This window comes from Cydia fagiglandana, chromosome 5 (assembly GCF_963556715.1).
Source record: "Cydia fagiglandana chromosome 5, ilCydFagi1.1, whole genome shotgun sequence".
NCBI classification, from domain to species: domain Eukaryota; kingdom Metazoa; phylum Arthropoda; class Insecta; order Lepidoptera; family Tortricidae; genus Cydia; species Cydia fagiglandana.
In genome coordinates this window covers 4,045,599-4,073,444 of record NC_085936.1, presented here as the reverse complement: position 1 = coordinate 4,073,444, position 27,846 = coordinate 4,045,599, and the positions used below count along the sequence as shown (strand labels likewise).

Below are 27,846 nucleotides of genomic sequence, written 5' to 3'. Positions count from 1 at the left end.
TTAACTTGCAAGATTTGATTACATACAGACAGACAGACAGACAGACAACGGTCAGGTGAAACTAAAAAAATAAAATAAAAAAAGCTTGTAATAAAAACCACGTGTACCTAATTAATAATAAGATGTATAAAATATATGTAGGCACATCAAATGGGTACACAGGCAGGTACGTAGTTTAAAATAGGTAAAGATAAAAGTTATTCAGTCATAAATAAACACGTGGAAGAATTTAAACTGACTAAGGTATTTCAAGGTTTAGTTTCTTCATAAAAAATATCAATCGGCGTAATAAAACTAAATTATGTAGGTACGCAATCTAAAAAATTTGGAGACAGTAAAATATACGTAGAGGCTGAGGTATTTTATCAATTAATATTTTTTTTATAAAAAGGCTGCGTAAAATTGTAACATCATCAGTGGGTCTACTGGTAACGTTCTGGTAAGCTCATAACTATAAACAAACACCATGTTTGTGCCGATTGTCCTGGCGACGGTCAGCCTCGCCAGCAGCACGGTCTTGGCTGCTTATGACAAGCCATACTACGATGTGGAAGACGCTGAGAACCTTTTCAAAAATTATGTCCAAGAGCATAAGAAAGTATACAACCGAAGGGAGTACTATGAAAGGCTTGAGATTTTCAAGGAAACCTTGAAAGACATAAATGAGCGAAATGACAGGTTTCCTGACACAGTATTTGGAGTAAATCACTTTGCTGATCTGAAGCCACATGAGCGGGCGCAATACCACGGTTTCAAACTCCCAAGTGGAAATAGGACGAAAGCGGTACTCCCTGATTTGCCCGAGGTTACAGCTACTGAATTGGACTGGAGGAAAAAAGATGCGGTAACTCATGTGAAGAACCAAGGACGATGTGGCAGTTGCTATATCTTCAGTGCTGTTGGTAAGCTTACACTTATCTTACTTGTTTATATAGTTTTTGGATTCCTGAACTTTATTCGTTATAGGTATCTTGCAAAATTAAAAGGCTAGAATTCGGGTTTCTTGAAAACGGTAATTTAGGAAATCAGTGATTTAAACTTTCACGATTTTTACGTATTATTAATATAAACTGTAACAACGGGATTTAATCGCGTATTCAAGTTTTACGAGTAAGATTTACCTCCGGCGTTTCGAGGACGGCGTTGTCCCCGTGGCCTCGGAGATCACCCCTTTTACAATTTAATTATGAATATAGAAAATCAGTGCCTACTCCGCTCAAATATCACAAATTAATTGGTACCTAGGTACTTTTGAAATATTCGAACATTCGAAAAACTGTAATGTGTCTTTCAAAGCCTCTCACCATTCCAATAAATGTAATTTATTTAATTCTACGTATCTTCTCTGTAAAAAATCACAAGAGAATATAATTTTACATTGTTCACAGGTGAAATTGAAGGACAGTACGCCATCAAACACAAACAATGCCTAGCCTTCTCCGAAGGACAGGCCCTTGACTGTCTTGAGAGAGCAAGTTGCGGAGGAGGAACAATGCATGAAGTTTTCCAGTGGGTTCGCTTTTTATTTATATTATTGAAATATTTTACTACTACTTTAGGAAATTAATAATTGAAGCTAGTCTAGCGTTAACTGACTGCAATACCAATATATTAATTGCCTGCACATGCATGTATAAAAAAACTAATTTGAGTATTCCTGGTCAATCGAACTTACCGTAACTGCGGGTTACTTTGACCAAAAATAATCAAACTTTTTACAAACCCGTCTGCCATTTCTGCTGTTATTGATATATTAGAACGAAATCAAGTTTAATAGTAACTTAAGGATATATTCAATAAGTTTACGCATATAAAAAGAAAAATCCACTCGAATTAATATTTTTTATTTATTTTTTTATTTTGGGTCAATGTTGTTTATAAGGGTCTACTATGGTCCAAAATGAAATAGCCTATTGTGTGCATATTTGGGCCAATGAAAGTACACCGTATACCCCTACGGGTAACATAAAAACATAACAAGAAGTATGTGGTACTAACAAGAGTATTTTTATTGAAAAAATCAACAAAATTTTGACTTCTAATTTTAGACCTATAAATCCACAAAAAAAAAATGTGATAACAACCCTTTTTAAGCTAAAACAATCACTTTTTTTAAGCAAAGAAAATATGCATTGCAATAATCAAGCTACTCCAGTAATATTTATTACTTAACTTAGATAGTTTAATATTTCTTTTCTGTTAGACTTGATCTTGATAGGAGATCAACGTAATCATATAAATTTTTCTTATACCTACGTAAAGCAGTGTCATTTAAAAAAACAGCCTTTATTTAAACTTTTTGAAACTGCTTTTACTTTTATGGGTTTATTTTCTGCAAACCTGATGATGTTGCGTCAGTCAGTGATGAAGCACTAATGGAGACCTCGGCAGGCACATTTATTTTTTCGTCTTAACGTTTATTCTTGTTTCTACACTTGTGTCACATCAAGAATGGTGCAGTTTTTGAAGAGAAATCTCAGATATAAGATCATTGTTGATGACTCGATCCTGGTTTGGTAATCTATCCAGCAGTACTTGTTTGTGTGGAGGATATATTGCAGTCTTGGCTCAGGGCCAATGTAGCCCGAAAAGCGGGATAAAGTATACCTCCTTTTAATTTTGACAAATATCACTACTCAAAGTTAATCATCATCATCATCATCATTTCGGCCTATATACGTCCCACTGCTGAGCACAGGCCTCCTCTCATGCGCGAGAGGGCTTGGGCTATAGTCCCCACGCTAGCCCAATGCGGATTGGGGACTTCACATACACCTTTGAATTTCTTCGCAGATGTATGCAGGTTTCCTCACGATGTTTTCCTTCACCGAAAAACTAGTGGTAAATATCAAATGATATTTCGTACATAAGTTCCGAAAAACTCATTGGTACGAGCCAGGATTTGAACCCTCGACCTTCGGATTGAAAGTCAGACGTCATATCCACTCGGCCACCACTGCTTATAAAGTTAAAGGCAAAGTTAATAAATCTTTATTATCTTAACATGGTTATATTACTAAATACATAAATGACTTCAAAAAATATATATTTGTACTACCAAAAAACAAAGTTCTAACCGAAAGTTTGTAGAGGTATTTTTGCTCAAACACACGTGTCCGCATTTCGAGTATGACTGACAGGTATGAACACGATTGCGAGACCAACCAAACAGTGCTCAATCGGGCGCTTACATTGCCAGCTACGATTTTCGGCTAGAACTCCTACTATTGACCGATAGACTATGACATGGTGGCAAGTAGAAACATTTTTTGATTTGGGCTAAAGTTATCCCCTAGGGCTAATGTAGCCCGCAGTTACGGTCCAGAAGCTCAGGCCATGTGTATTGTGTATACTACTGGTGTAGGTCAGGATGTGCTCACATGCCCACAATGTTCGCAAACTTTAAGTAATAAGATAGACACTTGCGAGCACACCAGAGACAAACACGGAGTTGATAGCAGTCGCCGTGGCTGAATCGGCCGTGAAAGAGTTATCAGGTCAGGATTACAGGAAAAAAATAAGATCTATTAAGGTCATTAACAAAACAAGTTCATTAAGTCTTTTTCTGGTCTTATTTCATTTATTCATTGTTGGTCTTAGGGTTTTACAATGTGAGTATAAAAGTAAAATAGGTATTTTTGTACCTACAAATAAAGAACTATATAAAATACAAATAAATACATTATGAAAAACCTACCCTATTACGGTGCCACTAGCAGCGCGGAGCTTGGGCGAAGCTGCCGGTGGTTTGGGCCGGGGAGGAAGGAACCGAAGGAATATCTACGCTGTGTACAAGACTAGCGCCTTCTGCATCTGAACCTGGTGTTAGTGATCCAACCACCTCTGAGTGAGTCTTTCAAGGTGTTGATCGCGACTTTTCACAATCAAACCGTTCGCTGTAACAACTATCGGGGTCGGGACTATATATGATCGTCGAATGAACATCCCACATGGCGGTTATCTCAAGTCTAGGTACGATATGGCTTTGTGGACCTCGAAGTACCGTACTATTTGCAAGTACTCACCTGCACCATTTCTCAAAAATGGTCTTGCCACGTTCTATTGGGATCGATCTATAACCACTGACAGTACTGTAGTCAATAACGCAGACATCGGTACTTCGAGGTCCACAAAGCCATATCGTATAAATAAAAAAAAATCTAATCAAATATCATTTATTATCAGGCAACAAAGGCCCATAGGTAAAGAACATACCTTACAAACTAACATAATATATACAATAGTAAAATCCTACAAGCTAAAAATTATTTCGGCGACACGGCGGTATAGAAGAGCAAGTCCCTGGTGAATAATCCTGGCTATGAGGTTATGTCTGTACAAGTAGATACTCGCCGGTAGCTAGATGAGGGACTCTCCGGGACCGTCGTTCAGGATATAATTTATTATCAACCTTATAGGTAACAAGCATTAATTTCAGGGCATTAGCTATAAAGATGGAAAAGTTGGAGAAGGAAGGAGACTATCCCTATAAGGACATGAAGAAAAAGTGTCGTGAAGATAAGAGTAAGGGAGTTGCCTTGGTATTAGATGGTAAAGAAGTAGTAGTCCCCGACGAAGAGGTGCTGAAGAAACTGTTGTCAAACTATGGACCTCTAACAGTTGGTAGGTACAAACAGCAACACTTTTAAGTGTCCATCGACTGACCTTATGCCTTTTGTAATAAGGTTTAGGAACTGTCAGTTAACAGTGTTGTACCAACGTTTGCATAGTTTTAATTTCGGGTTCATGTTTCCGAATATTATCCTGGTTTATTTTAAGCCACTCGTATCTAATTTCCCACTAACCTTTTACAAAGAGGGAGCTAAAGTTACCTAGGTACTCATTTTACTGGTATTGAAATATATAGATACCTAGGGAAAAGATAAACAGAAAAATATGTTACTTAAATAAATATGTTTTTGTTTTTGTTAAATATGTTTTTGTTTTTTAGGCATAAGCGCCTCGGACTTCGCTTTCTATGAAAAGGGAATACTAGAACCGAACCAGTGCAAAGGGCAAAGTGTTGACCATGGCGTGGTCTTGGTGGGATATGGAGAAGGTTTGTTAGAATGTAATAGATAATAAGACAGAACAGTTAAAGTATTACTAAAGTAAAAAATCCGATAAATAGTAGATTGTACAATAAGGGCATAAAGTGACCCAATTTCACCCGAGGCAATTTTTTGGTAAAAATTGACATTTATGCTGCTTATAAGAAAACCAAAGAAAAATAGAAGAATCCGTCAAATATTATTATGCAGACTTAATTAACATTGATGTGTTTTTTTATTCATAGAAAATGGAAAACAGTACTGGCTGATTAAGAACTCGTGGGGAAAGGATTGGGGTGAGGAAGGCTATGTGCGACTGCGGCGAGGAGTAAACGCGTGTCAGATGGGCACGGGCTACACGGCTACCTGCCATGTTGAATAACCTTCTTCAATCCTGTCTACCGGCTTCACAAGTTCACACATTACACGCATTCACAATGGTTATGAATTATGAAATACTTTTCAACATAGATCATAAGCAAAATTCTAAAAATCTGTATAAGGAGTTGGTTTACTTGTTGCATATTTTACGATCTTATGAATACTAAAATAAATTTGGTATGCATTTATATTGCTTAATTTTTTTAGTAAGTCTTGATAAAGTCCCCTTGAATACACTACAATTAGCTTCATGCATGTTTTTTTTGGAAGATGTATTACAAGTATTCTACTTCGGATCAATTCAAATATTTTCTTTGAAGTGAAAAGAAATATAATAAAGACAGTAGACAACAATAGAAAAGGAGTACTATTCGATATCTGCTACGACACGACATGTTCCTTAAGAACATCATAGAAGGAAAAATAGAGGAAAAGAGAAGAAAAGGAAGACAGAGATTAAATTATTTCAACCAAATTAAAGAAACGGTTCAGGTCGTGTCATACCAGAAGGTTAAGGAGTTGGCAGCGGACCGAATGAGTTGGAGATTGCTCCACCGACAAGAGCATAGCTCTTTCATAAGTTCAAATTCTTGTCAGCCAGAATATAACATTACATCACATTAGCAACTATGAAGGTTTTAACATGCTCTGATGAGGGAAATCTTCAAATATAGATTAAGGTTGGACATTTTTTGTGGTAACGTGTATTTACTGCCAGAAACTGGCCTAATGTTAACTGAAATTTCTGATGAAAACCAAACATGTTGAAATAGTGTGATTCTCAAAATAGTGGCATCTTATTAAACTGTCATCGAATATTTGAATTTAATGTATGTTTATTTGGTCTTTTTCATATGAAAAAAATTAATTAACTTTAACCTGTCGATGTCACTTTCTTGAGAATCACTCAATAACTGTTTGGTTAAAATATTGATGAAGAAGAAGAAGAACTTCTTCATGAAGAAGATACATGATCAATTATATTAAAGATCGTTTTACACGCTGCAGGAATTTTATGATGAGGTATCATACTATTATTAGAAATATGTATGGGGTATCTGCACTTAAACCATTTTGTTTCATTTTATATTAATAATACAGTAAAACTATACATTTTGCGTTTGCGTCAAATCCGGTAGTTCTGATTTTTTGCAGGCTTGTTTATGATGTTGGCCCAATGAATAATCCAAGTTTGTGACCTCGAGCGCTGAACGCAACTTTGTCAAAAATCGAATAAACCGCAATTTTTTTTAGATTTCGGCGATTATAACCCTAAGTACTAGTTTTTGGTAGTAACTTCCTAGGGCGTTTTTAAAGTAGACTAAATATGCTACAATAAAATACTAGAATTGTCTCTGTACATCTAATATTTTCCGAGATGAAGCCTTTTAAAATTTTATAATTTTACATCAGTTCTTAGCTATAATATATATTTATTAGCTATAATATTTTGTAGAACGTGGCGGTGATGAATTCCATATAAATTACCTACCTAACCCTTATATTATAGCTAAGAACTGATGTAAAATTATAAAATTTTAAAAGGCTTCATCTCGGAAAATATTAGATGTACAGAGACAATTCTAGTGTCTTATTGTAGCAAATTTAGTCTACTTTAAAAACGCCCTAGGAAGTTACTACCAAAAACTAGTACTTAGGGTTATAATCGCCGAAATCTAAAAAAAATGCGGTTTATTCGATTTTTGACAAAGTTGCGTTCGGCGCTCGAGGTCACAAACTTGGATTATTCATTGGGCCAACATCATAAACAAGCCTGCAAAAAATCAGAACTACCGGATTTGACGCAAGATAGCCAGGTTACAAAATTCGACAAAGTTACTGGATTATAAATAAATGTTATTAATATTGATAAACGTAAGCAAATTAGCTCTTACGAGTACGATACACTAATGTGATCTCATATAGGTATATAATGTAAATCAGAAGAGACTATTGTAGTACTTAGTTTGTTATTTATTTATAAGATTGCTGCGCCCTTGTAGGGTCCATATTATGTATAGGTACCTACCTACCTAATATTATGTAATATGTTTGCAATAAATGCTTTTGATTTTGATTTTTGAGATGTTCTTTAAGGAGGTGAAACTACTAGGGCCGTTTTATTTAAAGTTGTCCCCTACACTTTTTTTTTTCAGAAATTGGGATTTTCATGTTATTTCTACTCGGAATCATGAGCTCTTTTGATCCTAATAGGAGCATTCCACGGGCTGTCCCGTACAAACGCATTTTATTTCCTGTGTTGCGACTTTTTTTTCGGCATTTAAAGTAGCCAATTATTTTTCTGTCCATAATTTTGACCATTTGTCATAGAAAAGGAAACTCTTGTACTTGCAAATCTTCAGAAAATCGCGTTTGTACGGGACAAATGGTAGACAATTTCATGGAATGCTCCAATAGGAGAAAAAAAGTGTCAGTAGGTACCTACTTGGTGTAATTTATCTGTTGTAAACTTTTGAGTGAAAATATCCATTACAAAATGTCAACGACAAACTTCAACAACAGTCAAACAACAGCAAACAGCAGCAAAGGTAAAATAAAAAAATATGAATGATTGCATTATGGTTACGGTTATGGTTATGGTTATTTATTGAAGCTTAGTGACGCCCGTCAGAAAATTTCTACAATTTCATGCCGAACTGCCTATTAGACCAGTCAATTTTTTTTTCTAGGAATTAATTCCCGGCAAACTGGAAATCATCGTATCGTAATACCTTCTTTTGGGTCTAAATTAGTGTAATCCGATAAAAAAAATGTCCTTTTCATTTTTTTGCTTGTAGTTCCAAAACGGTATGTTCGACGGAAAATTTTTGCTCTAATCATGATAAAAATTGACACTTAATATTTTTTTTTTTGTATAATCGTGTTAAAATCATTAAAATTATTTCTAGCTTGCTGGGAATTCATTTCACAAAACGCTATTTAGGGTTCCGTAGCCAAATGGTAAAAAACGGAACCCTTATGGATTCGTCATGTCTGTCTGTCTGTCCGTCCGTATGTCACAGCCACTTTTTTCCGAAACTATAAGAACTATACTGTTGAAACTTGGTAAGTAGATGTATTTCTGTGAAACGCATTAAGATTCTCACACAAAAATAGAAAAAAGAAACAATAAATTTTGGGGGTTCCCCATAGAACTCAAACACAATTTTTTTTTCATCAAACCTATACGTCTGGGGTATATATGGATAGGTCTTCAAAAATGATATTGAGGTTTCTAATATCATTTTTTTCTAAACTGAATAGTTTGCGCGAGAGACACTTCCAAAGTGGTAAAATGTGCCCCCTCCCTGTAACTTCTAAAATAAAATAATTATAATTTTTTTTTAAATATATGATGTACATTACCATGCAAACTTCCACCGAAAATTGGTTTGAACGAGGTCTAGTTAGTAGTTTTTTTTTTCAATACATCATGAATCGTAAACCACAATTTTATTCTGTTACTTGCTGCTACGGAACCCTTCATGGGCGAGTTCGACTCGCACTTGGACGCTATTTTGTACCTAGTTCGACTACCCTATAAAAACAAACGGATAGCTAATTATCATAACAAATTTTTACGAAATATTTGAGACACCTTAAAGGCCTTAAAGCAATATATAATGGTGCCGTGTGCAAAAAACTATTTGAAAAATATAAATTAAGGAATTTGTCACCTTGAACAATACTTTTATCGTAATGGGCATTCCACAGTTTTCACATTTTTTAAAATTGTTTACGTAGTATATGTAGGTTGGTCGTAAAAAAATCAATTAGGTAAATGTATTCCACATTCCTATTAGGCCAAAAAATGGTTTTTGTTTTTGTAAAATTGTTTTTGCTATTCTTAACGACGGTGTGATAGTTTGTTTAGCGCTTTAGTAAAGGTAATGCTGTAAAAATGTGGCTAATCATCTCTGTTCCCACTTTAAGTTCCTGCTTTTGAAAGAATTGAAATTTTGTTTTTTTAGTATTGTTTAATTTATTATTTTTATAAGTTCAAGGGTTCACTGAAAATCAGCGTCGTTGCACTAAGTGCTCCGACACATGCTGAGTGGTATCATCTTTGAAACAACCAATTACATTAATCTATGTTACATGTTTGTCTGTATTAATTTTAAGATGTGTTGTTTCAAATAAATGATTTTCATCTTCTTCTTCTTCTTCAAAAAATAAGAAGGTATAGAGGATAATGTTAGGAACACAACTTTTGACTCCGTAACTTTGTTTTGACTAGTTAGGAGGTGAACATATCAATAGTCCCCTACTAAATCTACAAAACCTACTAAACTATACGCGTTGCTGATCACTTGCTGGCAGTGAATGTGTTAAACTGATATTAGATTCATTATATTCTTCGTATTGTCCCCGCTCATGTAGGCCTGGATTCCACTTGACTAATCCCATGAATTAGCATAAGCACTAGTTTTTACGAAAGCCATTGCCATTCTGACCTTGCAACCCAGAGAATAAACTAGGCCTTATTAGAATTATTCCGGTTTCCTCTCGATGTTTCCCTACACTGGTATTAGAATTTTACTATAGGTAATTAAGAATTCCATGGTCATCAATCGGGACTCACTGAAGTTTGATCGGAACCCCAAGGGTTAATTCGTGGTCTCACACATTATTCAGGATGGGCAGTTTTATATGGACACTGGCTAATGAACCAAAAAGAATAAGTGACATACCATCGGAAAGGGTTTTTTTAAATACCCACTCAATTTTTTTGTATAGCGAGACCTGTCAGATCGCTGTTTAAAAAAAAGTAAGACGCAAAAAAACGTAAGAAAACGAATAGAAAACTAAAATATCGTAACACAAAATCATCGACAATAACAAAACCCTCCTGATCTGTGACACAGGAACTTAGTATCAAAAAAAAACTATACAGTCAGGTTTCAACTCACACTACTTTCTGCGGCGATTTTTTATTTAAGATTTGGGACTACTTGCCATTGTAAAAGTTTTAGAACTTAGAATAAGCTATCCAGAAGTATATAGCTTGCCCTTATTGGTCATATAGGCCCAATATTTGCCCACCCTCCTTTCGATAGGCGTTTTTTTTAAAACGATTGTCATCTTGGCTAGGTCCCATGTGGGCTCGATTGCTAACGATACAAAATTGTATCTTGTCTGAGTGTTTACACGATTAAGGTACGATTATCACTACGATTAGATACGACCAAAGAGCATATAATCACTACGTTTTAAGAGTCGGCACTCTCGAACAATCCTTGAACCGAATTATGAACGTACATATGCCAACACACCAAATACAGGCTTAAAGATCTCGCATCCAGGCCATAATTGTTAAAAAAACCACACACAATACTACCAACACAAAAAAAACAACGCTAGGGCTCGACACTTCCAGTACCTACTGTTTATCGATATCGATAAATGTGCGATACGTGCTGCTGTATTTACCTACTGTACTACTGTAACAGTACATTTTGAGAATCACGTGGATTAATAAAATAAAAGAACATTATATAAACAATTTTATTTTACATGATAAAAATAACATAGTTTATTATTCAAGTAGGCATATTACAATATGCTGAATTCGCGCGCATTCTTTTTTAATCTGGTCCCTTTTTATTGAAGGCACTGGATGGAGAATGATTTCCACAAATGAACTTGCTTCCATTTAGCTTTTGAATAAATAAATAAATACGCCAAATCCTCATTTCCTTTTCCTCAGCTTTGCCCATAATCGACATCTGAAATAAAGAGATTATCGATAAATTGGTCGTACACTATTCGTGTCATAGGTTACTTAGTTTTTTACTTAAAAATACTTTATTCACAAAATATTTTCGTTTTAATCATGGATTGTACACGACTAAAACTAATTCAAACTAATTAAATAAGTAACTGTTAACGACTCAAAGTAAAAAATGAAAATATTGCACACAAACATCAGTTTACCCACCTGTTCGGATCAAGTGGAAATCTGGCCAAAAATACGTCAGTAGTTAGGCTTCTTACACACCCACTACAAACTTCACATTTCCTTAAAGATTTGGCCCTCATTTAAATAACAGCTGAAGTTATTTTGCCAAAATTACAATAAAAAATAACCACGTCTTTCCACGTTCACGACAATTCAAATGACGTTTGACGTTTTACTACCAATCATACCAACCTAAAGAAAAGTAAGTATAATACGTCTATGTTAAAAGCAAGTATGGTATGTGCCACCAAAATGCAACAGCAGTCATTTTAATTCGATAAGATTATTTCTATGCCTCAATGTTGGTAACAAGTACGTTCTTAAATTATCAAAGTATGGGGTGTCGATGGGCTGGATACGACACCAAATGGGGTATTTTAGGGCTGAGATAGTCTCACCCCATGTGGCTCCAACAGTCCAACATCATTTTCATAATTAGAAACATTTTATATTTGCTATTAGCAACTAGTTAGGAATAGCTGGTTAGCTGGTTCTGATAATATTCAGCAATAAAAGTAACTAATGTTATTTCAATTATTTTGAGATAAGTACACGTGGAAGTACTTAAACTGACCGAGTTTTTTAATATTTTTTTCTATAAAAAGGCGAAAAAAATAACTTTGACGACGAGTGTGCTGGTAGCGTTCCAGTGAGCTCATAACTATTAACAAACACCATGTTTGTGCCGATTGTCCTGGCGACGGTCTGCCTTGCCAGCAGCACGGTCTTGGCTGCTTATGACAAGCCATACTACGACGTGGAAGACGCTGAGAACCTTTTCAAGAACTATGTCCAAGAGTATAAGAAAGTATACAATCAAAGGGAGTACTATGAAAGGCTTGAAATTTTCAAGGAAACTTTGAAAGATATAAATGAGCGAAATGCCATGTTTCCTGATACTGTGTTTGCAGTAAATCATTTTGCTGATCTCAAGCCTAAAGAGCTTGAGTACTACTTTGGTTTAATGCCCTCAAATGAAACGGCACAGAAAGTAAAACTCGAGTTTGGGTCACGTCCTCCTCTTCCTAAAAATGTCGACTGGAGGGATCGTAATGCGGTTTCACACGTTAAGGACCAAGGGCAATGTGGCAGCGGCTATATCTTCAGTGCTATTGGTAAGGTAACTTTTTATATCACCAATTCGAAAAAGGGTTTTACATCACCAATTTGGAAAAGGGCTTTTTCTTCCCTGCTAGGAGGGATCAAAGTGGCACTTTTCTTCCCTGTTAGGAGGGATCAAAGTAACACTTTTCTGTTCTAGCACACTATTTTAAATTGTTTTGCACATTATTTTTTTAGCTAAAATAATCTGTTTAAGCATATATCAGCTTGTGTCAACACAAAGATGTCGGTTTCGCTCGGTCCCTAGAGCATCATTTATTTGGATGATTGATTGACTATTTAATATTCTGGGTTATTTACTATTGTCCATTATTTTGTTGCTGTTTTTAACTTGCTCTTATAGGTACTTCGTTTTTTAGCATTAGAAATAAGGTAAACAATCTTGATGTGTCTTTTTATTGTCAAAACACGTTTAAAAAATAAGTCACGAGAAATATGTAACAATTATGAATCTAATACGATCATTTATATTCTTCTGCTTTCATACTTAAGTAATAGTTACTGATTTTTAAAAAGCGTATTTCAATTAAAAGACATGTCGAGATCGCTTACCTTCTTTCTAATGCTAAAAAAAACGAACTATAGTCTACTCAAAGATATTTCATTGTAGCCACCATTTGATAAAATTATACCTATCTACTATTATTACTTTTTTTTGTATCTCCTTAGTTATTATTATTTATTTCGGGTACCTAGTTCAGTGTTGTTTATTAATACCTTCGTTGACATATTGCTGGGAAGTCGGTCATTACGGAACCACATATAGTATGGTGCAACTCAGCTGAAACGAGGGAATTTAAGGTAAAAGCAATGAACTCGTAGACCGTTCGGGTAATTAATACGTACTACAAAACGCGAGAGTTTAAATAAGTGTTATATCTACTTACTTACTGCTTTGTATCCGTGTGTCCAATTCACAACTTAAAGGGGTCCATAGTATATCAGTTCGCCGGACGATATCAGCCTGTTAGTTTGAAAACTTTGACAACTCCAAACAACTGACAGGCTGATATCGTCCGGCGAACTGGTATTCTGTGGGCCCCTTCATAGACAGATAAGAACAAAACATATATGCGTAATAAATATTAAATATTTTAAAACTGTTTTAAAACACGGTGTAACATAAGGAAACCGAATAATTTCAACCACGCATTTCTGAGATCAAAACAAGGACAAAATGTAATACTTATGAGTTTAGTTAAATTTCGCCAAAAAAAAATATATTTTTGTTTTGTTTTTTAAATTTTTCGAATGTATTTGTGCATAAAAAATAAATGTTACTGGTAAACTTGTCACTTAAAATTGATTTTTACATTTTTTTTCGTACATCCTACTTTTTGCAAAGTGTTACTTGTCACTTTTTGACATCTATCAATAAGGATATTTAGACTACATCCCATAGCAGCAACATCACCATCAAACTTGTTTTTTTTTTTAATTAATATTATCTCTGAAACTAGGCGAATTTCAAAAAAGTTTATAGGACATTTTGTGTCTAAATATGATCAGGAATACGCTGTTAAAATGATTCGGTTTCCTCATGTTACACCGTGTATATTTACAGGAAACATTGAAGCGCTGTACGCTATCAAACATCACCAATGCTTAGCCCTTTCCGAAAGTCAGGTTCTTGATTGTCTTGAAAGTGGAGGTTGCGATGGAGGGTGGCCGGATGTTGTAATGAGGTAAGACGGCTCGATTCGGAAAATGAACTAAATTTCTACTAGACTTCAACAAGTTACGATACGGATAATATATGTCAAATTTGACGTTTCCGCGATTCTGGAGGTCCTCTTGAACGATTTCGACAAGTTATGACTTAGATATCCAAGTCACATATAGTCGATATCGAATGTAGATCTAGTTGATCTCTAAATCGTCTCAAGATCTTTTGATTATCTCGAAATCCAGTCTTTATACAACTACGACTCGTTTACTACAATCGTCTACTACGTTTTTTCATTACACTCGTCCGTCCGGAGTATTCCTTCCACGACACCTACATATTTTTTGCCATTCAAAATCTTTGTTTTTTTTTCAGAGATTTATATGTAATAAATATAGAGAAAGAAGAAGACTATCCGTATCTTCCAAGGAAGAGCCTGTGTAAAGATGACGATAAGAAAGGAATTGTACAGGTGTCGGGTCGTACCGCACATTTTTTAATTGAAGAAGAATACTATTTGATGGATGCTGTGGCAATGCTCGGACCTTTGTCAATTGGTATGTCCTAATATTTTATTTTAAATGGTTGTGTATTTTATTATACATAGATACATTACTGGCCCAGTGACCCAAAAAGGATCTTGGCCTCTGACACAAGAGAGCGCCACTCTGCCCTATTCTGCGCCACTTCGCGCCAGTTGGGTATTCCGAAGGCGGACAGGTCTTTTTGGGCTTCGTCACTCCAGCGGTATCTGGGACGCCCAGACGGACGTTTTCCGCCCGGGTGCCCCACATACGCTCTTCTCACATTTTATTAAAAAAATATAAAACTAATTACATCAAATTTTTAATCAGGATATCCACAACACAGGCTTCGTCAGGTGGCTACAAATGCAAATCCGCAACATGCTTCGTCCAAAATAAACCAAAGATTTTAAATAGTAAATAATATTATAATATATTTTACAATAGGACGAAATTAAGTAGCTCTCAGGTCTGTTAATTTTTGGATCAGGTTCCATACAAAGTTCGCTATGGATGGTACATAGTCAGGGGCAGAAGTTACGGTTTTCTCAAAGGCTTGAGCTGTAAATGTAATTTTATAATAAATGTGTTTAAATAAATTTGAGTCAGTAAAATATTATGAAAAAATCTAGTGATTTTTTTATTGTGATTGAATTATGTGTCTATCCCACCTATGTGTTTGTAAATACCAAAATTATATGTCTATCCCCTCTAAATTTTGAACTGGTCTTACAAAAATAATATTTAAAAAAGTTACAGGGAATATTTTTTCAATATGGTTGTTTAAGCATTTAATGAGTTTTTTCAGAAAACTTCTGATTTTATTAGTAATACATAAGTGATTGTCAATAGAGGTGACAGCAGGGTGTCATCAATAGATGACCAATAGCATGTCGAGCACTAGTACCACCACCTTATTTGACCGCTCTAAATTAAAAAAAAATGCCCCCAATCGCGAATACTAATGGCACATATTGATATTCTTGCGTCCGCACTCCATTTTATTTATTTATTTAACCTTTATAGCACAAAAGAAAACTTGCCATTCTCTATCGGTAATTTCGGTTATAATCGGCGGTGGAATTCGCACGGCCTGATTTGATCGGACAATTTAATCAGATTGGCGAAAAATTCGCCCCGTCTGAACAGATCTTAAATGTATGTGGAAAAACTTTTGAACAAAGAGACTAGCTAAACATCCTTTCTTTTTTGTTTCAGGTGTTAAAGTCGGCGACTATAAGTCCTATAAAGGAGGTATATTAAAACCTAATTGCAAAGACGACGAAGGATACACGTTTTTGCTATTGGTGGGGTACGGAGAAGGTTTGTGATTTTTTTTATTTACTAGGTACCTACTTATATTTTCCGAGAGTCATGTGATAGAGTGAGTTGTGCAAATTGTCTGCCTCTGGCTTGCCTTGGTCGACCGTCCAGAACGTGGGAGCTACGTACTCGAGGGTAGATTTATTTTATTTTTATTTATTAGTCAAATAAGTAACACAGCATTACAGTAAAACCAAGGCACTGTGAAACTACAAAATAAAATACAATAAGTACAAAGAAACTACAAATAAAAACCAAAGACAAATTAAACATTAGATTTGGGCGACGACGTAACAGCGTGGCTCCGTTGCGTCGTCTGACTTGGTGTAGGATTCGGCAGGTTGCCCCGGTACCGCCGAAACACACCCTTCGATTAGATGTGGAAACGTAAGAGGCAAGTTGGTTACATCTTCATCTCATTGTAATTTGGCCCAGGTCGCCGTCAACGGGCAAGGTGCCCCGAAGGCTGGCCGTTTTCCCCGCTGTATGGCGATACTAAAATAGTGTCATTTTAAAAATTGTATACAATAGTTTATTGTAAGATATTTAAAGCTTTGAAGCTTTAAAAATTGGTTTCTGAAACATGATCATATTTATGCTACCTATACTTACAGAATTATTTATTAAAACTGACTGTTTCTTTCGCAGAAAACGGCAAAAAGTTCTGGATAATTAAACACTCCTGGGGGGAAAACTTTGGCGAAAAAGGCTACTCGAGACTGTTGCGAGAAGGCAACTCCTGTGGTATTTTCGACAAAGTTTACACAACGTCTGTAATGTAATGACAATATAAAGCGCCCGAGTTCCGAGTAAACATAACAAGATTCAACCTGCAGTGGCGACGGGGTGGAGCTAATTCTTTACCGCATCCTTTGCCTCCTAGCTTGGGCCTCGTTTTCACCAACTTTAATATACATCTATTTTGACCCCTCCAATGGGTACTGGTTTGGTAGTTAGTTGCTAGCTTGGCTCGTGCATCATTTTTATCATTTAAGCTTCTATCATACCACAGGCAATCAACATGGCTTTGAAAAATACAAAAATAAAACATTATAATTATATCGACCATTACCGAAATTTGAAATTAAATTTTAAAAGTGTTATGTTTGGAAAATAAATAAATTTGGTGTCAATAGCCTTTTCTTTATTAGAGCTATTTAAAACTGTAAGCCTAAGCTTGAATTGTATCCTTCTTAAAAAAGGACTGACTTCACAAGAGGGTTCTGTCATCGTTTATAGGTAATTCATCTGTAATTTCAGTTCACCAAAGATCAGTCCATCCGATCTCTTCTTATACGTACAATGCGATTTGTACTTGAACTACCGATACGATGATCGTTCTACGTGACAGTGTGATAAAACGGTATCCGTCACTTTCAATCGACGTCTGTAAAATTATCGGATATTTTATCACTTGGATAAAGCCATCCATAATAGGCCTACATCTACGATCGGTATAAGTACAGTCAGAGCCGCCATTTTATAGGTTAATGTCATATACACAGATATTTTCATTCGCTCATTCGTTTCATTCGTGCCAGCTCTTGTGACTGATCTTTACTATCCAAGCCAGGTGACTCCAACACGCATGGCACGCTAGCCGAACACCACTTTCGAACAAGTACCTAATCGTTTTTCACAATTAGCTGTTATAATATTTGTCAAATTCGAAGGGTAGGTTGATACCTGTCATCTCCATAAAATGAATAGAATGCGTTACTTTGCGGAAATCCATATTAATTAAAACCAAAAATATTACTTTGCTAATCCGCGAAAAGATAACGTGCTAGTCAATCATTGCTAACCCGTTATACTTACTTGTGTATTTTATACATGCAATTAATGTTCCCACCTTCAAACCGCAAGAATAATAGTATTTTATGCAACAGTTTCATAAGAGGGGTCAAAAAATGTGAGTGGCGTGGGTAACAATGTGAGCCGAAGGCGAACATTGTTAATAAATACGCCATGAGCATTTTTTGACTACTTATACAACGTTGCATACGATGCTTTTTCTATGAGTAGGCAATATTAAATAAAATACAAAAAAATATAAACAAAATTTTATTTATGAAAATGTCAATGTAAATTTTGGATAGTAGGTATTACTATATGTATGTAGGTCTTGTCTGCGACAAGCACCCATAATACCAAATATTACTGCAACCTGTAACAAGAAAAAGGAGAATTAAATAATATTCAGTTTCAATGCAAAAATATAAAATGTACATAAATATAGCTCGTTGTACTGTGTACCCTAAAAATGTGTATCAAAAAATTTTATAACATATACCAACCTTGCTTAAAAGATAGATCTGATCCGGTGCTTCCAATTAGTCTTTGAAAATACACCAAAGACGTTTTCAGAGAATGACGAAGTTTTGTGCTCCAATCTCCACGCCATGCCACTTCTCATAAGATTTGTCGCATAGGTGCTGAGATTTAGTACTTAGGCAACGAATTTTCGGTCGCTGCTTGTGCTGCAGCGGATATTTCTTCAGGTGTAGAAACAATGTAGTCCTCTTTGTCCATTTTCAACACTTTTTATGAACGCAAAACAAATAGTAACGCAAAGTACTCAAAGAACAAGAAATTACCGGGAAAGGCGGCAAACGAGAAACAAACGAGTAATGTCTATGGTTATGTTTTTTTTAAAGCCGTTAAACACTACCGCACCGCACCAGGGTCGTGGTGCTGTAGGGTATAAAAGTATTTTTTATTATGTTGGTAGCAATGAACTCAGTACAAATTTGTTTCTTTTTTAATAAAAACCGTATGCATTCAATCGTTTGTCACGTTGATAGCAATGTACCGGTATGTGCCACCTGCTACCCTGCACTAGCTTACCGTATCGTAATGTCTCTAAAACGATACAAGTGCTTTTTTGGGCAATAGACTATAGACTTTTAAGGAGTATTAATAATGTACGCCCTTATATGTTCGTTCGTGACTATGTAAATGACAGATAAAAGTACCCGAGTAGAAAAATATACAAATAAATATAACTAACCACCACCAAAAGAACAATTAAATACTTGACACGTGTTTCGCCTCTCTAAAGACGAATAACACTTTGCACTCAAAGCTTTCAGGCCTATTCGGATTTCGAGATAATCACAAGATCTAGAGACGATTTAGAGATCAACTAGATCTACATTAGATATTGACTAGATGTGACTTGGATATCTAATTATCTAAGTCATAATTTGTCGAAATCGTTCAAGAGGTCCTCCAGAATCGCGGAAACGTCAAAATTGACATATCTTTCTTACAATTTTTTTTTAAATCATTTATTTACATACAATATATATACAGTGATACAACTAAACGAAATTAATAACTAGCTTAAATCTAAAATAGGCCGCTGTATCTCAAATCTCAATACTGATACGTTGTGCGTGTGCGAGGTAGCCGCCAGCTCTTTCACTGATATGTGTTAACTTGTTAAATATTAATTTTTATTTAAGCTAGTTATTAATTTCTTTTAGTTGTACCACTGTATACCGGGTGTGGCCTGTAACACGAGCAAATAATTAAAACATAGATTGTACTCCTCAAACGGTGACACTTTTGTTCAACAACTTTTAAAAATTATGAAGTATTTAGTCTCCCTATTTTTCATACAAAATAAATATTATCTTCATTGGACGCCATCGCCACGCCATATCATTATCATATACGTTACTTGTCACGCCTTAAACATAACAGAATTCGCAATACATTGCGTCTTAGAATAAACTTTAAAGTGTATTAAAAATCTAACCACAAGTTATTTTTAAAAGTCGCTGAACTAATGTTGGTCAGTATGAGGAGTACAGCCTACTGTTTAATTTTTTGCTCATATTACAGGCCACACCCGGTATATATTGTATGTAAATAAATAATTTATGAAAAAAAAAAACGAGTAGATTTATTTCACCGTCAAGGTAAAATGGCAAAAAAAAACTTACCGTTTGACCTCCATGATTAGTAGCAGAGCTAGTTTAGGCAAAGAGAATTTAAATAGAGGTGTAGTGTCAAAGTAAATTTTGTGGTCATCAAGGATCACATATTTAACAAATTAACACATATTAGTGGAAGAATAAGGATCAAATTCAAATGGCGTTCTAAAAGTTTTAATCATGTGTGAAAAGATGACAGGTAAATTTACTGTGACAATACTCCTCTATACTAAATTTTCTTAGGTTTAGGTAATAACTATGTAAGTAGTATATTTTTAAAAACAGATATCGAACAACCTCACGCCATCTGTCGATCCTTTCAACAACTAACGAGCCTACAGACAGACTCAGTACAATAATCAATGCAAGTATTAAGGCAAGTATTACTATAGCCAAAGAGAATAGAGTATATAGACACGGATTGTCAAAGTAAATTATGTAGCCACCTTCGAGCAACACCGGCTTCCGACACGTCGGAAGGGAGGGGCCCAAGCGATATCTCGCCGTACAAATCTTTCTGCCATTTTTTGCGGGGGAAAGGTGCATACAGTCGCATTTCTCACACACTTACATACAAAATCCAATCTGTAATGACGACACAAATACATAGAAAATGACACACGTCAAAGACAAATTTTGCAAACCTCGATCTCTTTTTGTGTACGGACGAGTGACTAGTGTCACAACACGCACACTAACACATTTTCGTTGACGCTACGTCTTACGTAGGCGAACAACGCGCGAACGCGGCGCCTGACATTCGCGTGCAAATCGCGCCGCACCGCGTTCGCAACGAGATCGCTTACGTAGGACACTTCTATGGGCATCAAAGGATTGATTTCGCCGCGCCGCGCCGCGCCGCGTTCGCGCGTTGTTCGCCTACGTAAGACGTAGCGTGAAGTATGTCATTGTATTCTGAGAGATGAGAAGTCGGATTTGTCGCTCGACCGATCCGCAATTTGTACTGAGCGAGCAAAATCGATAAATCCAACAATTACTTGAGACTAAAATATAATAATTGTATTTAAATGTAATTTAACGTATGATATGTAAAAAAATATTACATGTGAAATGTAACACTTTCTTTTTGTAAATTTGATGTCCCCGACCTCTTTTTATAACAAAAAAACCGAGCAAATAGGCATTTTTGTGCAGCAGTGTTCACGCGCGCGTCTGGACTCGGTCTAGTGAAAAATCCAAGTGCAACTAGTTTTATTACCCGCGCTAGATTAGATTGACGCGCTAATCTTGTACCTCGGCAGAGTGGAAATAGTGCGAATGCCGCCTCCCTTCCGTGTTGCTCGAAGGTAGCCACTGTAAATTTACTGCCGTCTTTCGACATAAAATAAAACTGTAAGAACGCCATTTGACTTTGATGCTTATTCTTTCACTGATATGTGTTAACTTATTAAATATTAATATTAACGCCATCTACTCGCCTATAGGCCAAAGGGAAGGGCAATTTTTACAAGCGATGGCGCCATAACCTTCAGTTTACTCTCGAGTAGATGGCGTTAATATTAATATTTAACAAGTTAACACATATCAGTGAAAGAATAATGATCAAAGTCAAATGGCATTCTAACAGTTTTAATCGTCTGTCGAAAGATGGCAGTAAATCTATTGTGATTTTAATAACAAAACTTCCGTGAGACACACACAACATGAACATGTCGAGCGTTTTTCGACTTAAAATACGTAAGTGACCCGTTCTTAATATATTTAATAAATCTATTGTGGCTACATAATTTACCATGACAGTAACTCTCTATTTCAAATTATCTTTGTACACCGCTAGAGGGCCTTTATATTAGAAACGAAATATTATTTACATGCTTTATTTAGAAACATATAAGGTTTTATAAAAATATTGTTACAGTATAGAAGGCCTTATCCACCGTACCTAAAATACAGATAACCAAATTCTTAACAAATCGCACCAAAGTCATGGTAGCCCTCAAAATGTGTCTTGGCACCGACTTCACATTCACAGATGTTAACTCATGTTTCTACTTAAGTAGGATGATTAATTTTACTCTTCTTTTCGAAGTCAGTTCTCGTTTTTAGGGTTCCGTACCCAAAGGGTAAAGCGGGACCCTATTACTAAGACTTCGCTGTCCGTCCGTCCGTCCGTCCGTCCGTCCGTCCGTCTGTCACCAGGCTGTATCTCACGAACCGTGATAGCTAACAGTTGAAATTTTCACAGATGATGTATTTCTGTTGCCGCTATAACAACAAATACTAAAAAAACCGGGCAAGTGCGAGTCGGACTCGCGCACGAAGGGTTCCGTTCCGTACCATAATGAAAAAAAAATAATAATAATAAAACGGTCACCCATCCAAGTACTGACCCCTCCCGACGTTGCTTAACTTTGGTCAAAAATCACGTTTGTTGTATGGGAGCCCCATTTAAATCTTTATTTTATTGTGTTTTTAGTATTTGTTGTTATAGCGGCAACAGAAATACATCTTCTTCTTCCTGGCGTTATCCCGGCATTTCGCCACGGCCCATGGGAGCCTGGGGTCCGCTTGACAACTAATCCCATGATTTGACGTAGGCACTAGTTTTTACGAAAGCGACTGCCATCTGAGCTTCCAACCCAGAGGGTAAACTAGGCCTTATTGGGATTAGTCCGGTTTCCTCATGATGTTTTCCTTCACCGAAAAGCAACTGGTAAATATCAAATGATATTTCGTACATAAGTTCCGAAAAACTCATTGGTACGAGCCGGGGTTTGAACCCGCGACCTCCAGATTGCAAGTCGCACGCTCTCACCGCTAGGCCACCAGCGCTTCGGCAACAGAAATACATCATCTGTGAAAATTTCAACTGTCTAGCTATCACGGTTCGTGAGATACAGCCTGGTGACAGACGGACGGACGGACGGACGGATGGACGGACGGACGGACAGCGAAGTCTTAGTAATAGGGTCCCGTTTTACCCTTTGGGTACGGAACCCTAAAAAAACAGAATAAAATAAAGATTTAAATGGGGCTCCCATACAACAAACGTGATCGTGCGCGAGTCCGACTCGCACTTGCCCGGTTTTTTATATATATAATAATTAAGGAAAAATGGAAAAATTTACACCTCCGGCAAGAATCGAACTTACGACCACTGAAATAACGATTATGTACCTACCCAAAAAGTTATTTATGGAGCACTAAAAACTTGTTATCTAGAATATGATATTAACGAGTAAAATTCGGTGTTAAGGAAAACAAAATAAAACAAGAAATTGAGTTGTTACAAGCTTTTGTTTAGTTTTTTATTATACTGGATCAAATCAAGAAGATTTCAAAAAGAACTATATAATTCAATGCAACGAAATTACTTTATCTTCCAATAAACCAAACTAAAGTAAAACTAAAAGTATTAACATGAAATAAATCTTAATTTGAACAAAAGGATAAAGGATAAAAGGAAAAAGGATAAATTTAGGAGAATGTCGCTTACGAAATGCTTTTGCCTTGTAATGAATCTACCTCAATGAAATTTGTAATGGTGATCCCACAATGGTTGTTAAATAACGTTAAAAGCATCGTGCGACAGGGGAAACATTACTTTATTGATAGTGTTGTAATGTTATCTCTGTCACATGATAACACATTATACTTACATGACATTAGATTCCAAAAAAAGTAAGACAATGTTGCCACTGCAATAATTTGTTTGTAAAATAGTAAATTCTTTTTTATAGATAAACACGCTAAGATAATTTATTTATGGTAATTTTACTCCTGCGATTTAAAAAAAGTACTTTTATTTACTTATTTTTACATAATACAAGACGTGCTAGTAAAAAGTGGCAGCATTTTGTCTTATTTTTTTCGAATCTAATTATGATTTTCAGTTTAGAGCTAGTGTAAGACCACCATAAAACTCGAGCATAATTATATTGTCAAATTGTTGGCCAAGTCATGATGCAATTATCGCTGTCTTAGTTGTTTCAAGTTAGGCATTATAATCATAAATGACATTCTCCTAGAATGCCTCTTTTGAGCTATCAATATTGCAATAGCCTCGTAAGTCCCCGTGCACATGTACAAGTACAAATTAAATTCAAGTTTTGAAGTCATTTAGAAATAAAAGAAAGTTCAAAAGCGCTAAAATTGCCCCGGGTCTTACGAGAATAGAGCTCTTTTATTGCTTAATCAAATTTACTCCTGACAGCTGAAATTTTCACAAATGATGTATTTCTGTTGCTGCTATAACAAGAAATACTAAAAACAGAATAAAATAAAGATTTAAGTGGGGCTCCCATACAACAAACGTGATTTTTGACCGAAGTTAAGCAACGTCGGGCGGGGTCAGTACTTGGATGGGTGACCGTTTTTTTTTTTGCCGTTTTTTACATTATGGTACGGAACCCTTCGTGCGCGAGTCCGACTCGCACTTGCCCGGTTTTTTAATTATATTTAGGGGCATCCCACGAGAATGTCGCTTACGATGTCATTTGCATTGTAATGAATCTACCTCAATCAAATTTGTAATGGTGGTCCCACAATGGCTGTTAAATAACGTTATAAAACTGGTTTATACGACAACGGTTTCACTCACTTGAATTTTTAGTCGCTATTGGCGACATGTTTCGGGCCCGTCGGGGGTCCTTCCTCAGGCTCGAGTGCTCGCGGCGGCTGGAGCCTGAGGAAGGACACCCGACGGGCCCGAAACATGTCGCCAATAGCGACTAAAAATTCAAGTGAGTGAAACCGTAGTCGTATAAACAATTTAAAATATGTCTCACGAAAGTTTAATATCGGTTATAAAACTTATAAAGGACCGTCCGTGTAACAGGAACAGGGGATACATTATTTTATTGATAGTGTACTACGTAGTTTTAAAAAACCGGGCAAGTGCGATTCGGACTCGCGCACGAAGGTTTCCGTACCATAATGCAAAAAAAAACGAAAAAAAAAAGCAAAAAAAACGGTCACCCATCCAAGTACTGACCACTGCCGACGTTGCTTAACTTTGGTCAAAAATCACGTTTGTTAATTGTATGGGAGCCCATTTAAATCTTTATTTTATTCTGTTTTTAGTATTTGTTGTTATAGCGGCAACAGAAATACATCATCTGTGAAAATTTCAACTGTCTAGCTATCACGGTTCGTGAGATACAGCCTGGTGACAGACGGACGGACGAACGGACAGCGAAGTCTTAGTAATAGGGTCCCGTTTTACCCTTTTGGGTACGGAACCCTAAAAAAAATGATCTAATGATGAACTGCTTCTCTGGACCATGTGTACTTGCAATGAAGGACGTAAATTAAGGTATATTGGCAATTGTCAAATTGGTATTGCCAATCTCGTATGCGTTGACTCCTCGCAACAGTCTCACGTATCCTTTCTCGCCCCAATCCTTTCCCCACGAGTTTTTAAGTATCCAAAACTTTTTGCCCTTTTCTGCAAAAGAAATTCAGTCTTTTGTACTTAGTTAACCCGATTTTTTTAATTTTTTTTATTTATACTTAAATATTGATTTGTCTCTAATTGAAATTTAAGGATCATAAGGTATTCCGAAAACTGGAGAATTTAATATTTACATCATTTCTTCACATGTATTATTTTTCTTAAACAAATATTTGGGTCTTTTTTTAACTGTATATATATATATATATATACAGATGTTTTTCACAATGAACTATAGTTTGAAATAGTGATAGTGATCCAGTATGTGTCGATAAAGAAAGCTATTAAGTAATAACTTTAAGAAGCGTACAAACCTTCTCCAAATCCCACCAAGAGCATTCCATGGTTCACCTCTTTTAAGCACTTTGTAGGTTCTAGTATGCCTCCACGATATCCATATAAATCTTTATCATTAATGGCTGAAGATAAACAAAGAATAAGGTAATTTATAGTAATTTATGTATAAATGATTGAAACAAAAAAAAACCGGGCAAGTGCGAGTCGGACTCGCGCACGAAGGGTTCCGTACCATAAAGCAAAAAAAAAACGGAAAAGAATGCAAAAAGAAAACGGTCACCCATCCAAGTTCTGACCACGCCCGACGTTGCTTAACTTTGGTCAAAAATCACGTTTGCTGTATGGGAGCCCCACTTAAATCTTTATTTTATTCTGTTTTTAGTATTTGTTGTTATAGCGGCAACAGAAATACATCATCTGTGAAAATTTCAACTGTCTAGCTATCACGGTTCGTGAGATACAGCCTGGTGACAGACAGACGGACAGACGGACGGACGGACGGTCGGACGGACGGACAGCGAAGTCTTAGTAATAGGATCCCGTTTTACCCTTTGGGTACGGAACCCTAAAAATCATCGATACTCGGCCCGAGTCTAACTTTAAGATACGTCAATTAATAGATCTAGAAACGATATGGATTAGATATGTCAGTGTCAAACAAATACGTCACTTTTGACACTGACACATCTAATCCATATCGTTTCCAGATCTATTAATTGACGTATCTTAAAGTTCGAATCCGGCAGACTGTTAGTGATATCATCTACGGCCCCAATTACCGAACCTTTAGGTAAGTACAAATTAAAGGTACGTTTTAAAAGTGAGATAAGTGAGATAAAAGGACAATGATTGACAGCAATAATGACATAAACATTATATGGTACGTACTAATTGCAAAAGGTCCGATATCTAATAAGTACTTCTTCAACATTTCTTCGTTGGAAATTTGCAGATGTTGAATAATCTCTATATCAATAAGACCTTTACTGCTGTCTGCATGACAGACATGTTTGTCTGGATTATAGGGATAGTCTTCTTCTTTTTCCAATAATATGCTCTTGCCAATTGCCCTGTAAATAACTAAAATTTAATTGACTGCTCTTGATTGGCGAAAATTACGGGACACAGGTAAATGTGACATCATCTTCCTCTCGTTTGTCACGGATTTTTGTCATGGCTCATGGGAGCCTGGGGTCCGCTTGACAACTAATCCCAGGAATTAGCGTAGATACTAGTTTATACGAAAGCGACTGCCATCTGACCTTCTATCCCAGAGGGTAAACTAGGCCTTGTTGGGATTAGTCCGGTTTACTCAAGACGTTTTCCTTCACCGAAAAGCAACTGGTAAATATCAAAGGATAATTCAAACATAAGTTCTGAAAAACTGATTGGTACGAGCTGGGGTTTGAATCCGCGACTTCCGGATCTAGGGACACCGCTAAATATACGATGGATCATTTATAATTAAATACGACGCAATTAAATAGACGTCCAAAAGATCCTGATGGATCGAACTGTATCCCACAAGAGCTCCCGAAGTATAAGATACGAGTAGGTTAAGCGATTTTCCCCTAACAATTAGTTTTAAAAATGATAAGTTAACGTACTCGATGATATCAGCCGCCCATGATCTTATATGGCACTTAAGCCAATCGACACAGTCCAGTACCTGTCCTTCAGAGAAGGCCAAGCATTGACGATGTTTAATAGCGTAGTGCGCTTCAATTTGCCCTGTAAAAATTATAAAACATTTTTATAATTCTAGACATTTGTACCCTTACTTAGTACGCAAATAATTAATTTACAACAAAGTCATGATGATAAAAAAGTGCAACTATGGGAACGCCGTGAGGTTCTGTTCTACCCCCTTCACGTCACGTAAAAAAGTTATTTAAAAAGGTGAACTTACCAACAGCAGCAAAAATACTGCCGGCTCCATAGCACGACCCTTGGTTCTTAACAGGTGTGATCACATTATGCTTCCTCCAATCGAATTCATGAGGCGAAGAATCGGGCCCATCCAGAATTTCCAATTTACTTATATTTTTATTTGATAGATTGACATTATTGTATGGCTGTAGCTCATGAGGTTTCATGTCAGCAAAACGGTCTACTGCAAACACAGTGTCAGGAAACATGGCATTTCGCTCATTTGTATCTTTTAAAGTT

At 36.2% G+C, this 27,846-nt stretch overlaps 2 protein-coding genes across 2 annotated transcripts; both read left to right on the top strand.

The window, feature by feature from the left end:
• Window positions 1-397: 397 nt before the first annotated feature.
• Window positions 398-5,433, top strand: LOC134664302 (procathepsin L-like). The gene is made up of 5 exons (XM_063520869.1): window positions 398-902; window positions 1,389-1,509; window positions 4,439-4,623; window positions 4,952-5,059; window positions 5,297-5,433. The coding sequence occupies exons 1-5, from the start codon at window positions 467-469 to the stop codon at window positions 5,431-5,433; spliced, it is 987 nt and encodes a 328-aa protein (XP_063376939.1). The 5' UTR covers window positions 398-466.
• Window positions 5,434-12,067: 6,634 nt separating this feature from the next.
• On the top strand, window positions 12,068-16,034 carry LOC134664674 (pro-cathepsin H-like). The gene is made up of 4 exons (XM_063521419.1): window positions 12,068-12,506; window positions 14,078-14,198; window positions 14,555-14,736; window positions 15,922-16,034. Exons 1-4 carry the CDS (start codon window positions 12,068-12,070, stop codon window positions 16,032-16,034), a joined length of 855 nt encoding a protein of 284 aa, XP_063377489.1.
• The last annotated feature ends 11,812 nt before the right edge of the window (window positions 16,035-27,846 follow it).